Genomic DNA, 12,866 nt, shown 5'->3' with positions numbered 1-12,866 from the left:
TATGGCTTACACTGACAGCAACTGATTTGTTAGCAGAAAAAACAACAATTTTGTAATGTTCCTTAAATCTGCAATTAATGTCAAAAAGACATGTAACACAGTACAACAACACGAAAATTCATTATTAAAAAAAAATTATGCATGTTAATTTACTTGATTTATTTGAGACCAAATAAAGGTTTTTAGTCTTCCTTTCAACTGTCTTGAGTAACGAAGTGCAATCCGTAAGAACGCGTTACATGTATATATAGAAAAAAGATGCATGGTAGTTGACTTAAAAATACATTTTACCACAAGCAATGAAAACAAACTGGTGTTAGTCATCCAATGTAACATGTGCATGTAGCTTCAGTTAATTGTAAAATTAGCTGGCACATGTTTCAAGTAATTTTAGATGCGTGTTAAAAAATAGCATTGAAAACTTGCCGAATTGCCTGTTCTTGTTATAAATACATTTTGTAATTCAGTTTGTAATTAAAAAGTAAATATTTTAAGAGGCACTTGCATGAATTGCTCTACCGTTCCCGAAAGGTCATCAGTGACTGCATTTTATAAAAACAATTTATAAACAATTTTTATGTTGATGAAGAATAGCCTAAAGGCTATTATACCAGCCGTCGATTTCACAAAGAGTTAGGACTCGTCTTATCTCGAGTTAGGACGAGTAACTCGTCCTAACTTAGGATTAATCTTAAGGTCTGCATGCTACAGAGCAGAGTTGGGACTCGTCCTAAGTCCTAAGATTAGTCTTAAGTTAGGAAGAGTTTTGTGAAATCGAGAAAGCAAACTGCAAAATTTCAAGCAAACAAGTGTTACAATTCATAGAACTTCGATCAACCATAACTACGCATGAACGTGTTGATTTCAATTTGAACCATTTTATCAGACTGTCGCTAAACAGGGCTATAACAAATGTATTACCAGAAAGGAAAATCTTTTTAAAGGATTTTAAGCAAACAAGTGTCACACTTCATAGAACTTTATTCAACTGTGGACGGAGGTAAAAATAACCTTGCATGACCATGAACGTGTTGATTTGAATTTTAACTATTTCATCAAGCTGTCACTAAACAGGGCTATTACAGTGGGAGAAAGGATCTGAAACTTTGCTAACTTTTGCCTGCTAACCTTGTCGATGCTTACTCTAATGCAAATCCATGGTAAATGTGCAAGCTGGTCAACTAAGTTTCTCGACAAGGCATAAAAAAAGATATGTTATGTTGGCGTAACGGGCCCCAAAAAATAGGGTAGGTGGGAAGGGATTTTTTAATTTTATTTTTACCCCCATCCCAGCAACGAAATTGACATGTTTTCTTATTGTTTAAAGCCGGTAGTATACACGGTAACAAAAGTAAACAAGGCTACACACAAAAAATAGTATATTTTTAAACTCTTGATGACATTTATTTTATTTGTATGTCTTTAATAGATTTTAATCATTAAATTTCTTCTCTTGAACAAATAAAAATATCCAAGGTCAGCCGTATTTTTAGGGTAGCGTAGGTCGGGCTACGCCAACATAACATTTTATTAAAGCCTAACCTGTGAAAAATGCTGGCACAAGCACATAGTTGTCCTTTCTCTATGGTATAACGATTGCTTATCATTAAGGAGTTCTATAAAATTGACTCCTGTATGCTGTATTGAGTCTCATGTAGCTTTGACTATGTAGCTTTATGTAACACAGTACTCCAACAAATTGTCAATTTGCTGTACCACTATATCTTGCACTGGGCCTGCCCGCCATGGCACACTGTATGGAAAGGCAAAAGAAACTTCTTTGCATGAGTGCATCATAGTACATCATCAAAGAATGTGATTATTGTCACTAGGGTAGATTCAGTCGTTTCACAATCAGAGTGCCATACACTACAGTTAAATAAGACACTCCCACCAACTCACACAAAATCATAGTTTTCAAAGTAGAAAATAAACAGTCTGATGGATGAATGTGCTTGTTTGTTTAAAGATTTTAAATTTTGTAACTTTGGATAATGGCACTGGTCATCAAAACTGGCATCAGAGAGATGCGCCCTCCCTGACCTCAGCTCATCAAACAAACACGTCAAATATGCTATTTTGTGGTAAATTAAATTAAAAACACTGACAAATCTCAAGAAGATTGCTCTTTGGCCCATCCTGAGGGCCACAAATATGTAAATTTGCCATCATTGCATTGGTGTGTTTATAAGATTGCAGCTGTATGGTATCAATGCATTTAGGCTCTTTAATTGACGTTTTTGGAAGCCTCATTTTATTTTTGTCTATACCCTGATCAACAGTATCTGTGAGGTTCACACCTTTTCAAAGAAATATAGTCCTCATAAATCCTTTAGTTTTTGCTAAAATATCAAGAGTTATCTGTCCCTGAAAGACATACAAGTGTGAGTGAGGAAAAAAGAAGCAAAAAAAAGCTAAATTATAAGCAATCACTGAACATTTAATCATACTTCTATTTCCCTTTCAAATTTTATTTGCATGAAAACATTCATGAATAAAAACTGGTTTAATGTACTAGTTGGTGTGCTAGAATTTCTAATTGTTAAGAAATACTGTAAGTAAAATATCATGTATCATGACTCCAACATGTCGTTACAGGCGAAACTAAACACACACAAAAAAAAAAAAATCATGATCAGTCTACACAAATATAGATGTAGCTGGAAGAAAACCTAAACAGAGGATAGCGTAAGACTATTTTCGGGGTTTTCCTTCCACATCAAATACTGCAACTTCCTTCTCTGTTTGGGTTCTTGGCTTGTATAGTGATTAAGTTCGCTTTTCTGAGAATCCTTAGCTTCCAAATCAGAACAAGTTATTTGAAGTGAACAAATTAAATTCAAATGGTAAAAGATAAATATACCAGCATAGGAAAGGCCAAGTATGTTAAAGGCAGTGAACACTATTGGTAATTACTCAAAATAATTGTTAGCCTAAAATCTTACTTGGTATTGAGTAATGGGGAGAGGTTGATGGTTTAAAACATTGTGAGAAACGGCTCCCTCTGAAGTGACGTAGTTTTCAAAAAAGAAGTAATTTTCCACGAATTTGATTTCGAGACCTTGGATTAAGAATTTGAGGTCTCGAAATCAAGCATCTGAAAGCACACAACTTCGTGTGACAAGGGTGTTTTTTCTTTCATTATTATCTCGCAACTTCGATGACCGATTGAGCTCAAATTTTCACAGGCTTGTTATTTTATGCATATGTTGAGATACAGCAAGTGAGAAGACTGGTCTTTGACAATTACCAATAGTGTCCGCTGTCTTGAAATTTCAATATAGTTTGGTGGTTTACTCTTAAGAATATCCTTGTTTTCAGTTGCTTATATTTCTCTCTCACATCTTGGTATACTTCTTCTTCTTCTTCTTAACAGGAGTTCAATCTTTCTCTTGGATTCTTCCGTGGTGAATAAACAAACATTTTCTCTTATTGGTGGTAGTGCTATTTATTGCATGACATGCATGTACTTCCCGCTCCGCCCAAAATGTTTTAATGTAGTTGATGTGATGTTGATTTCTGTTGTACAAATGTTGTATTGCAATGTGTAGATAAATTACTGATGAATGAGTTATGTTATAAGGGAGTTCCATCATCCAACATTGACCGTTAATGAAATCACTGATTTGGTGTAGGCTGTGGCTTAGGCTATGGCTTAGGCTATGGCTTGGACTATGTCAGTAATTCTGAAAATGTACAAATGTGACCCGCTCTGTGAAAATGAGTCAGATGTAGGCAATTTCAGGAATTGAGTTATATGCATGGCTGGAAAGAACACATCAGCAGCAGTAATTTGGTATGTGTCTAAGCTTTGGGGTGTATCGTGTTGCTGAGTTACTTCCGTTTGAAATAAGCCACTACACCATTTTTTGTGAAAAACGAATTACAAGTGATATTTTAAACTACCATTGTGTGTAAAAGGATACAAATTAGACATAAGTTCGATCACAAAATTGTTGTATTCATAGCTTTTTTAAAAAATTTTTTTAATACATTTTCCACATTAAACTGTCCATAACTTAATATTGCATTGGGCGTCATGTGACTCATTTTCACAGAGTGGGTCACAGTATACTTTCAGTACAGGAGGACGTTGCCTAAGCTGGAGCCAGTGTCAAAAGCCTAAGTCATGGTTTCGGAAAACGACTATAGACAAAATCCGTCCTCCATGAGTTTTGGAAACACTGTAGGTTTTATCATTTTATCTTAGTGTTATTATTTTTCAGAAACTTTTCGAGCTCCTGGAGTAATAATTTCCTTCCAAATATATTGTTTTCAAAAATGAAACCCTGACTTCCAAAGGAAAGACAGTTTCTCATAATAAGCATTGTGATTTGCTCCCTTTGGGAGAATATATGAGTATGCGTTAACCATGAATCGCAAAACCTGCCTTGGTATGCTGGAATTTCAGAGCGCTCGGTAGCTCTAAAGGTAGCTCTAAATTATGCCATCCATCATCCATTTCAGAAAAATTTGGCGTAAAAAGAGAAGGCCCTTAACAAGAGTAGGCCCCTAAATAAGGGCCTACACTTTATCTGACACAAATTTGTTAAAACCCTTACTTGTAATTTGCAAATAAAACTGACCAACAAAATATACAGTATGGCAAGAAAGTTTAAATTTGAATGAATTTATATGCAAACAGCTAAGGTTGAAATTAGTTGTTTGTACTAAAGACCGTTTGTTTATGTACATACTGCGCACTAGCAATTATTATTAAAAATAATGCATAATAATGGAAGGGTTGCCAGCAGTTTGATGCCGCAATATATTTCAAATGTTAATCCCTTGTGCTATTGGAATTATCAGAGCATCAGCTGTCGCGCACAAATGAAAATCTTCATGAAATTTTCATTTTTTTTTCAAGCACATAATGAATACGACAATGGATAAGTCACAATCCTGCAGACTTGTTTTTATAATTATTGGAAACTTCAGATGTCCACTGGATAAAATTACACAAAACTGACAGAAGTCTGTGGCAAAATGCAAGTGGCATCATGCAAGCAAAAGAGAGTTAAGTTTCCATCGTAATAAAAAATTATAATTGCAGAAAAAACTGACTAGTAGCTGCCTGTAATATGTCACGCATGAGCGATGCGTCATGGATGTCTTCTAGTACATGCCAATAATGCAATTTTTACTGCCTTGTTTATCACCACTGAAGGACTGAGATGGCATTATTTACATAATCAAGAGCAGTTATGGGGAACAAATATTGATGACACCAGACAAAAAAAAATTGCGGGGAAAAAAAACGTGTACGGGGAGGTTGTATTTCAGAAGACATTCCTTTACAGTAATTGTTTCACAGAACCTTCACTTGCTGAGGGGTTGTAGTTTACATGGCCATGTTCAAGATATGTTTGCTCACAATTTGTCTCTTGCTGACTGTTTGACTTGAGAGTTGGTTGGCCTTTGTACCCTTCACAAATAGCCTTGGATGTAGTAATTAACAACTTGATGTTAACTGCATTTAAATGGTCCTTGATTATGTCAACAACACTTTTACTATACCAGTGGTGTTAGTGTTGATGTTAATTGTCAAATTACATGTTTTAGTGGCCATACATGGTTTTGTTTAGCTACTTACATGTTCATGATTGATAGACTGTGTTGTGTTGTGTAGTTGCTTTGGTCATTCTTGTATGATTGTCATGGATGAAGATAATAGCTTTCAGTGTTCTCTAATTTCATGTGTATGTCCCCTCATAGATTTATATCAATACGCTCCTGTACAGCCCTGTGCCATTAGTCTTTTACCTGAAGTACATTTTACATTATTGTGTTAGTGGAGAGTCAACGCCGAATTCAGCAATTGAGAATTTACCTGAAGTACATTTTACACTATTGTGTTAGTGGAGAGTCAACGCCGAATTCAGCAATTGAGAATTTGCCTGTAAATACACATGTACTTGACATAGCTTGTTTTAATACTCTGTAACTTACTGTGTCTGAGGAAAAAACAGAAAAGGAAAAAAAAATGTCTCCATAGAGGAATTCTTAAAAAAATGGGTGCTCCACAAGGATTAAAGGAATTTTAAACAAAGTATATTTGAGGAGTAAAAGTACAGGGACAAAAAAAGGACCATAAATTGTCATGGATGTTAACATAATATGTGAACATTTATAATGCTTGTGATGTTAGTGACAGGTTGTTTATGTGTATATTATACGTAGTGTCATTACTGTGATGTTGTAAGTATCCGTTTCTGCATCTGCGGAGGGCCCTTGTTCCATGTGGCTTGTGCAATTGTGCGTGTCTGTACTGGGCATCCTATCTATCTGCATGACACCTGCTACCAATCAATTTAGTTTAACTCTCTTTATTGTCATCACTTTTAATTTTGGTTTGCTTTGGATTGTGTTCACACCTGTATGTAGAATACAGCAGTAAGTATGGTGTGGCGTGGTGTTTCGTATCTCTGGCGTGGTCTTGTCTGCGTTTTTAAAACAATTATAAAGGTACACACTAACAAAAGAATTGCTAACCTCATTATTATTATTTTTATTTAAGTGCTTGATACCAAATGTGTACAGAAACAAATAATTTTGGTCTTGAGAATATGTTGAGAAAAAAATTATTACTTTGCTACTTGTTTCTTTCTATTGGGCAGTAGCATAACTCCTTATAACTTTTGTTTTGCACTCCGCAAAATTTCTGCAGTCCTATTACATATAACTGGGCGGTTTTTAAAAATCATTTTGGTCATTTGGTATGGAGGAAAAAATGTTACTTTGCCACTTGTTTCTACCTATTTGCAAATAGCATAACTCCTTATAATTTTTGGGTTGCTCTTCGAAAAATGTCTGCAGTTGTATTACCTGCACTTGTTTTCATAATCATTATTTGGAAGATGTGAACCTTTGTAAAGTTTTCAAGCTGAACTTGATCTCAGCAAAACAGCACCCAATTAACTTTGGATAATACTGCACAATAACAAATTTCCAATGAAAATATGTTTTCATTAATTCACCTTCATCTAATATCTGACACTTGTGAATATTTCATGCTGTGAACGTGAGTAATACAACCTTCAATGCCTAACATACTAATTTATTAATTTGAAATAAACTTTGCATTCAGTGTACTGAGTAGAATTCCCGAACATTGGCAGCATGAGTTAGTGAATATATCCATCAACTCATTCTTGGATAACTAAATTTAACAATGCCCTCTCGGAGCACAAAGGGGCAATTAAATTAAATCACTAATTATTTGCTGTGCAATAGCTTTATGCATTTGAAAGCTCTCGAACATCACCACACACACAAAAATCTGCAGTTGTTTCTGGAACATTATCCTCAAATTCTATTTGACATTGTTGTCTTGCTGTTTTGTCCAGACCCAGCCCTAGACATTCTGTCAGGTTTTCCCTGACCACACCTTTCACACCCCACCAAATCTTATCCTCCCTCACACAAATCACCCTCTACCATACTGCTTAAAATCATTTAATGTTAACAAGTGCCTCCTTTCATAGCCCAATTTGTTTCTTGAACACAGCCGCGAATATTTTCATGGTTTTCCAAGCCCAGTTGTCTGACCCCACTACTATATTTTGTCTTTTGACTAGTCCCGTTAGCGGCCATCGTTTTCATCTCCGTCATCGCTGGGATGCTGGTGGTGCTGCTTCTCTTCTGCATGTACCTCAACAAGATGGCCTGCTTCGTCAACTGTGGAGGCTGCGATTGCTTCGAGGAGAAGAAGGAATCAAAGAAAGATAAGAAGAAGTCCCAGCTGGGTAGGTTTGAGGGCAACGGTCCTAAAGCTTTTGCGCCATAGACCTTATCGCAAATACTCAGGCATGGAATCAGGTGCATAGTGTTCTGATCAAGTTTGATCGCTTGCTAGACCAGCATGCACCTCATTCAACAGTTAGTGCTTACGCAATGGGTATTTGCGAAAAGGTCTATTTGCAAATGATATCATTTAAGTAGGGCGCCCTCGGACTAGAGGTCAAAAGAAGGTTGGTCATTGGCCCAACCTCTGCGCCACGCATAAATAGCTGTGTGTTTTTATTGTTTAGAGCTCTCAAGCCCGACTCATACTTCCTGCAAATGCTAATGCCATATGCATGTTGATGTCACAGGTCTGTTTTCACAGCAAATGTTTTGCAGGAGTTGAGCACAAGTCCACTGATGCAAGTTATGTTTCACATTCGCAGGAAGTATAAACCAGGCTTAAGATGGCTGCTTGGTTATGTCAATGCCTAACCTCAATCCCTTTAGAAAGTGGTACATAATGATACAGGTGCCTTCTTATAGCATTCATATCTGTCACTTATTGACATTCGAGGCACTTCAACATTTAGTGTTTAAAGGCTGTGGACACTATTGGTAGTTGTCAAAGACCAGTCTTCTCACTTGCTGTACCTCAACATATGCACAACACAACCAACCTGTGAAAATTTGAGATCAATCGGTCATCGAAGTTGCGAGATAATAATGAAAGAAAAAACACCCTTGTAATACAAAGTTTTCAGATGCTTGATTTCGAAACCTAAAATTCTAGATCTGAGGTCTCGAAATAAAATTCGTGGAAAATTACTTCTTTCTCGAAAAATACTCCACTTCAGAGGGAGTCGTTTCTCACAATGTTTTATACTACCAACCTCTCCCCATTACTTGTTACCAAGTAAGGTTTTATGCCAATAATTATTTTGAGTAATTACCAATGGTGTCCACTGCCTTTAAGTAACCTAGAATAAAAAAACAAAAATTTGAAGACCTGTAAAAAACAAGCTCTTTTTCCCATTTTGTGCAACAGGTGTTTCTGGGTAGCTTGTGAACAAGACTGATAAATAACCAAATTCTAGATGTATAGATCATAGACCTTATCGCAAATACCAATGCGCAAGCGCAGACTGTTGAATGAGGTGCATTGTGGGATAGATATGAATCAAATTTGGATACCAGCTAGACCACAATGCACCAGTATTACGCGCGCGCCCCAGTATTTGCGAAAAGGTCTATGTGCTCTTTGTTTACCGCCCTCTATTGAAATGATAATTTGATATCTACTTGTAACTTGGACAAAGGGATGACTTTACATGTTAAATTGTCATTCTGTAAGGTGCTTCACTTAATTTTTGCCACATTGTTGGGAGGGGGGATGTATATTAGAGAGCTAATTTTGTTTAGCCGAGGCAGTTGTAAACTTTCATTTTAGGGCAGTGAACAAAGTAATCCGTCAAAGATTATAGTATTAGTTAGCTAAATGTACACGCTATTTTTTAGCGTTTTTCACTCCTCTCTTTCACTTTCTAAATGGCATTATCTGTCAAACCTTTGGGAGAAAATGTGCAAAATTTGTTGGTCACTTGGCCAGATGCAAAGACTTCAAGATCACGTTAAAGGAACACATTGCCTTGGATCAGACGATTTGGTCTATGAAAAACGCTTGAAACCCTTTGATGTGAAATGAATATGGTTAGAAAGATGTTTTAAAGACAGTGGACATTATTGGTTATTGTCAAAGACTACTCTTCACAGTTGCGGTATCTCAACATATGCATGAAATAACAAAGCTGTGAAAATTTGAGCTTAATCGGTCGTCGAAGTTGCGAGATAATAATAAAAGAAAAAAAACATCCTTGTCACACGAAGTTGTGTGCTTTCAGATGCTCGATTACGAGACCTAAAATTCATGGAAAATTACTTCTTTCTCGAAAACTACATTACTTCAGAGGAAGCCGTTTCTCACAATGTTTTTTACTATCAACCTCTCCCCATTAGTCGTTACCAAGTGAGGTTTTATGCTAATAATTATTTTGAGGATTTTCCAATAGTGTCCACTGCCTTCAAAAGTAGAATATAATGATCCACACAAGTATTACTCCAAATTGCACGGTTTTCATTTTCAACGCGAACTAACACGGTCGGCCATTTATGGAAGTCAAATGTTTGACTCCCATAAATGGCCGACTGTGTTAGTCGACGAGGTAAAACGAAAACTAAGCAATTGCCAGGCGTATTTGTGTAGATCATTGTATTTTACTTTTACAACATCTTTCTAACCATATCGATTTTATAACAAACGTTGCAGAACGCTTTTCAAGGACCAACTCGATCGATCCAAGGCAACGTGTTCCTTTAAATATGTCTTAAAATACATATTCAACAATTTTTAAATGCTAATTTCCTCTCTTAAAATTAACCCCATTTCCACAGGTGAGAGTTATGGTTATGATGAAGATGATTCCTCATCAGACAGCGATAATGAGATGCTTCTACGCTATGAGCACTACGTCAGCAGCGCCAAGGACACTGGCAACGGCAGCGGACTCGCCAAGAAAACCAGGGGTGGGAGCTTCAGGGCAAAGAGCTCCTCATCTATGATGAATGGAGGTATGATCCTAAAGTGTATTTTCTTTAATAGACCCCTTGAATACGCAAATACCCATTGCATTTGAACTAATTGTTGAATGAGCTGCATGCTGGTCTAGCTAGCAATAAAAGTTTATCACTAGTCAGACCAGCTAGCACCCCATTCCACGCCTAAAGCGCGCACACCAAGTATTTGCGATAAAGTCTATGTCACAGGCGTAAATAGCCCCCTCGCTGAGGTCAAAAGGAGGCTTATTGGTGGCCAGCAGTTTGTTTGTGTGTAGTGAGAAATTTGTACTCTTTTTCCCTATTGGACCTTGGTGATGTCGGCTGAAGATTTGACGGAAAGTGCTCGTGGTTCTTGAAGTCAATCCCCATTTTTGTTACAATTTCAATGTTTACATTTCAAATATTAAAATGGTAGCATAATCTGGTTAAGCTGTATCAAGTACAACAACTTGCGTAAAGAAGCCATGTTTGGTACCCAAAAATTCATGTGTACACACCACAGACATAAAGAACCTATAGACGGACAGCACCTATGGAAATCAACGTCTGGATAGTGTAATTTGAACAGCACCCGACTATACCCAAACCATGGGCAAAATCTGTGAAAACGCAAGCGAAAACTTGTGTAAAGCAATGGGCGAGTGAAGAGATGACGACAGAAAATGTGTGTTTTTATGGATAAACAAATCACCAAAGTCTAAGAAACAATGTAAGATCATTAGCTAGATACCTTTTCTGCCGTTAGTTGTTTGCTGTTTCTCCTCCTCTTTCTGAACTTTCTCCAAAACGATGAAATTAGAAGAATTTTATTTAAAAAATATGTTTGTGACACACTTTCCGACCAAAAGGCGCGTCGGTGCGTGTTTTGCGCCGGGCGCTGATGACGCGTACCGCATAGACAAAGGTGCAACTGATACGCGATTGTTTGGTGTGCATTAGACGCGAGCGTACGCAATACGGAGGGCCATAGTATGAACTTGCGTTTCAAAGCGTGTTTAGACTGGATTTCCCGGAAAAAAATTGTAAACATGACATTTTAACAGTTCAACCTCAATCACAACATTTGCAAACAGTCATATGGATTATTTATGAAGTGTTGTCTTACATATTAAGGCTACAATCCCGCATCGGGTCATCATCTCATACAACTTTATAAAATATAATTAAGACGTTGCGGGCACTGCCTCAAGGTTATACCAAAACGTGTACTAAAAGCAGCGGGTCGCGCCTTAACTTCCGCCCATGGTCTGAGAAAGTACAAAATTACAGTTGGGCGCTCCCTACTGTCCGTCTATAGGTTCTTTATGTCTGTGGTACACACAGGGTGCTAGACTAGGCTGCCCTTGGGCTGCCCTTGGGATTGTGCTGCAAGTGGACAGAAAATGGGCATCCAGCAACCACTGGACTGAAGAAAACTGGTCCCTCTCATGAATGGAATTTTTTTTTGTGGGGGGAGGGGAAATATAGCTCAAGATTTGTCCCGGACCATACATGTTATTTATTTTACAAGACCAGAATCAAAATGAGTTGAACAAGCACTAAGAAAAGACATTCACTATCCTTCGATACTCGACGGAATTGAAAGACATTAAAGCCATTATACACTTTCGGCACAAAAAAAAAAAAAAAAAAGTTCACAGATTTACAAATAACTTACAGGTTTTACAGAAGGTAATGGGGAAAGACTTCTCTTGAAATATTATTCCATGAAATGCTTTACTTTTCGAGAAAACATTAAAACAATTATCAATTCTCGTTGTCGAGAATTACGGATTTTTATTTCAAACACTTGTTTCCGCGAAACGTGCGGAAACAAGGGTGGGTTTTCCCCGTTATTTTCTCCTGGCTCCGATGACCGATTGAGCCTAAATTTTCACAGGTTTGTTATTTTTTATATCAGTTGTGATACACAAAGTGTGGGCCTTTGGACAATACTGTTTACCGAAAGTGTCCAATGGCTTTGAATCAGATTTGACGTCAAAAATGTTTTCACAAAGATATTCCACAATAAGGTACCCTAACATCTATTAAAAAAAGATACCTTAGCGTACTGTTATTTAATTGAAAAACACAAAACCACCGGGCTTGATATTTGTGAATTTACTGTCCTTCGCTTGAATCACTAGCTTAGGGCCTGTGGTTCAATGTTAATTTTGAGCCCTGCCGCCATGCCGCAACTCTTAATACATAGCTTTGAGAATCATGATCAGTCCAAGTCCATTATTGTGTTTTACGGACAACAGACCACAACGTCTCTGACTTAAGCATTGGGCTTGGATTTCTTTCTTTTATTGTAGTACCATCATACATCCTCAACACCTTTAAACTAACCCCTTGGTTCAAATATTTGTTGTTTAATGCAGTCAAGAATCAAAAATGATTCTACCTTGTTTTATGACTACCACTGTTAATCAACATATTTTCAGTCACTTATATGTACATAAATGTTTTTGTAAACAAGAAGTTGTTTGTGGGTATTCCAAACTGACAGAGAATGCGTGTACAACTGCATAGTTAAGTGGTAAAAT

The 12,866-nt window shown here is 37.0% G+C and overlaps 1 protein-coding gene across 2 annotated transcripts in view; it reads left to right on the top strand.

Moving 5' to 3' along the window:
• Nucleotides 1-12,866, top strand: part of LOC117288172 (synaptotagmin-16-like) — a 51,858-nt gene that overhangs the window by 5,288 nt on the left and 33,704 nt on the right. For both annotated transcript variants that reach the window (XM_033768948.1, XM_033768926.1), the window contains exons 3-4: nucleotides 7,578-7,745; nucleotides 10,174-10,350. In XM_033768948.1, coding sequence (XP_033624839.1) covers nucleotides 7,578-7,745; nucleotides 10,174-10,350 — 345 coding nt within the window. The remainder of the gene's footprint in view (nucleotides 1-7,577; nucleotides 7,746-10,173; nucleotides 10,351-12,866) is intronic.

The sequence above is a fragment of the Asterias rubens genome, chromosome 1 (assembly GCF_902459465.1).
Source record: "Asterias rubens chromosome 1, eAstRub1.3, whole genome shotgun sequence".
Taxonomy (NCBI): Eukaryota; Metazoa; Echinodermata; class Asteroidea; order Forcipulatida; family Asteriidae; genus Asterias; species Asterias rubens.
Note: the sequence above shows the minus strand (reverse complement) of the source record. Positions and strands in the feature narration are given on the sequence as shown.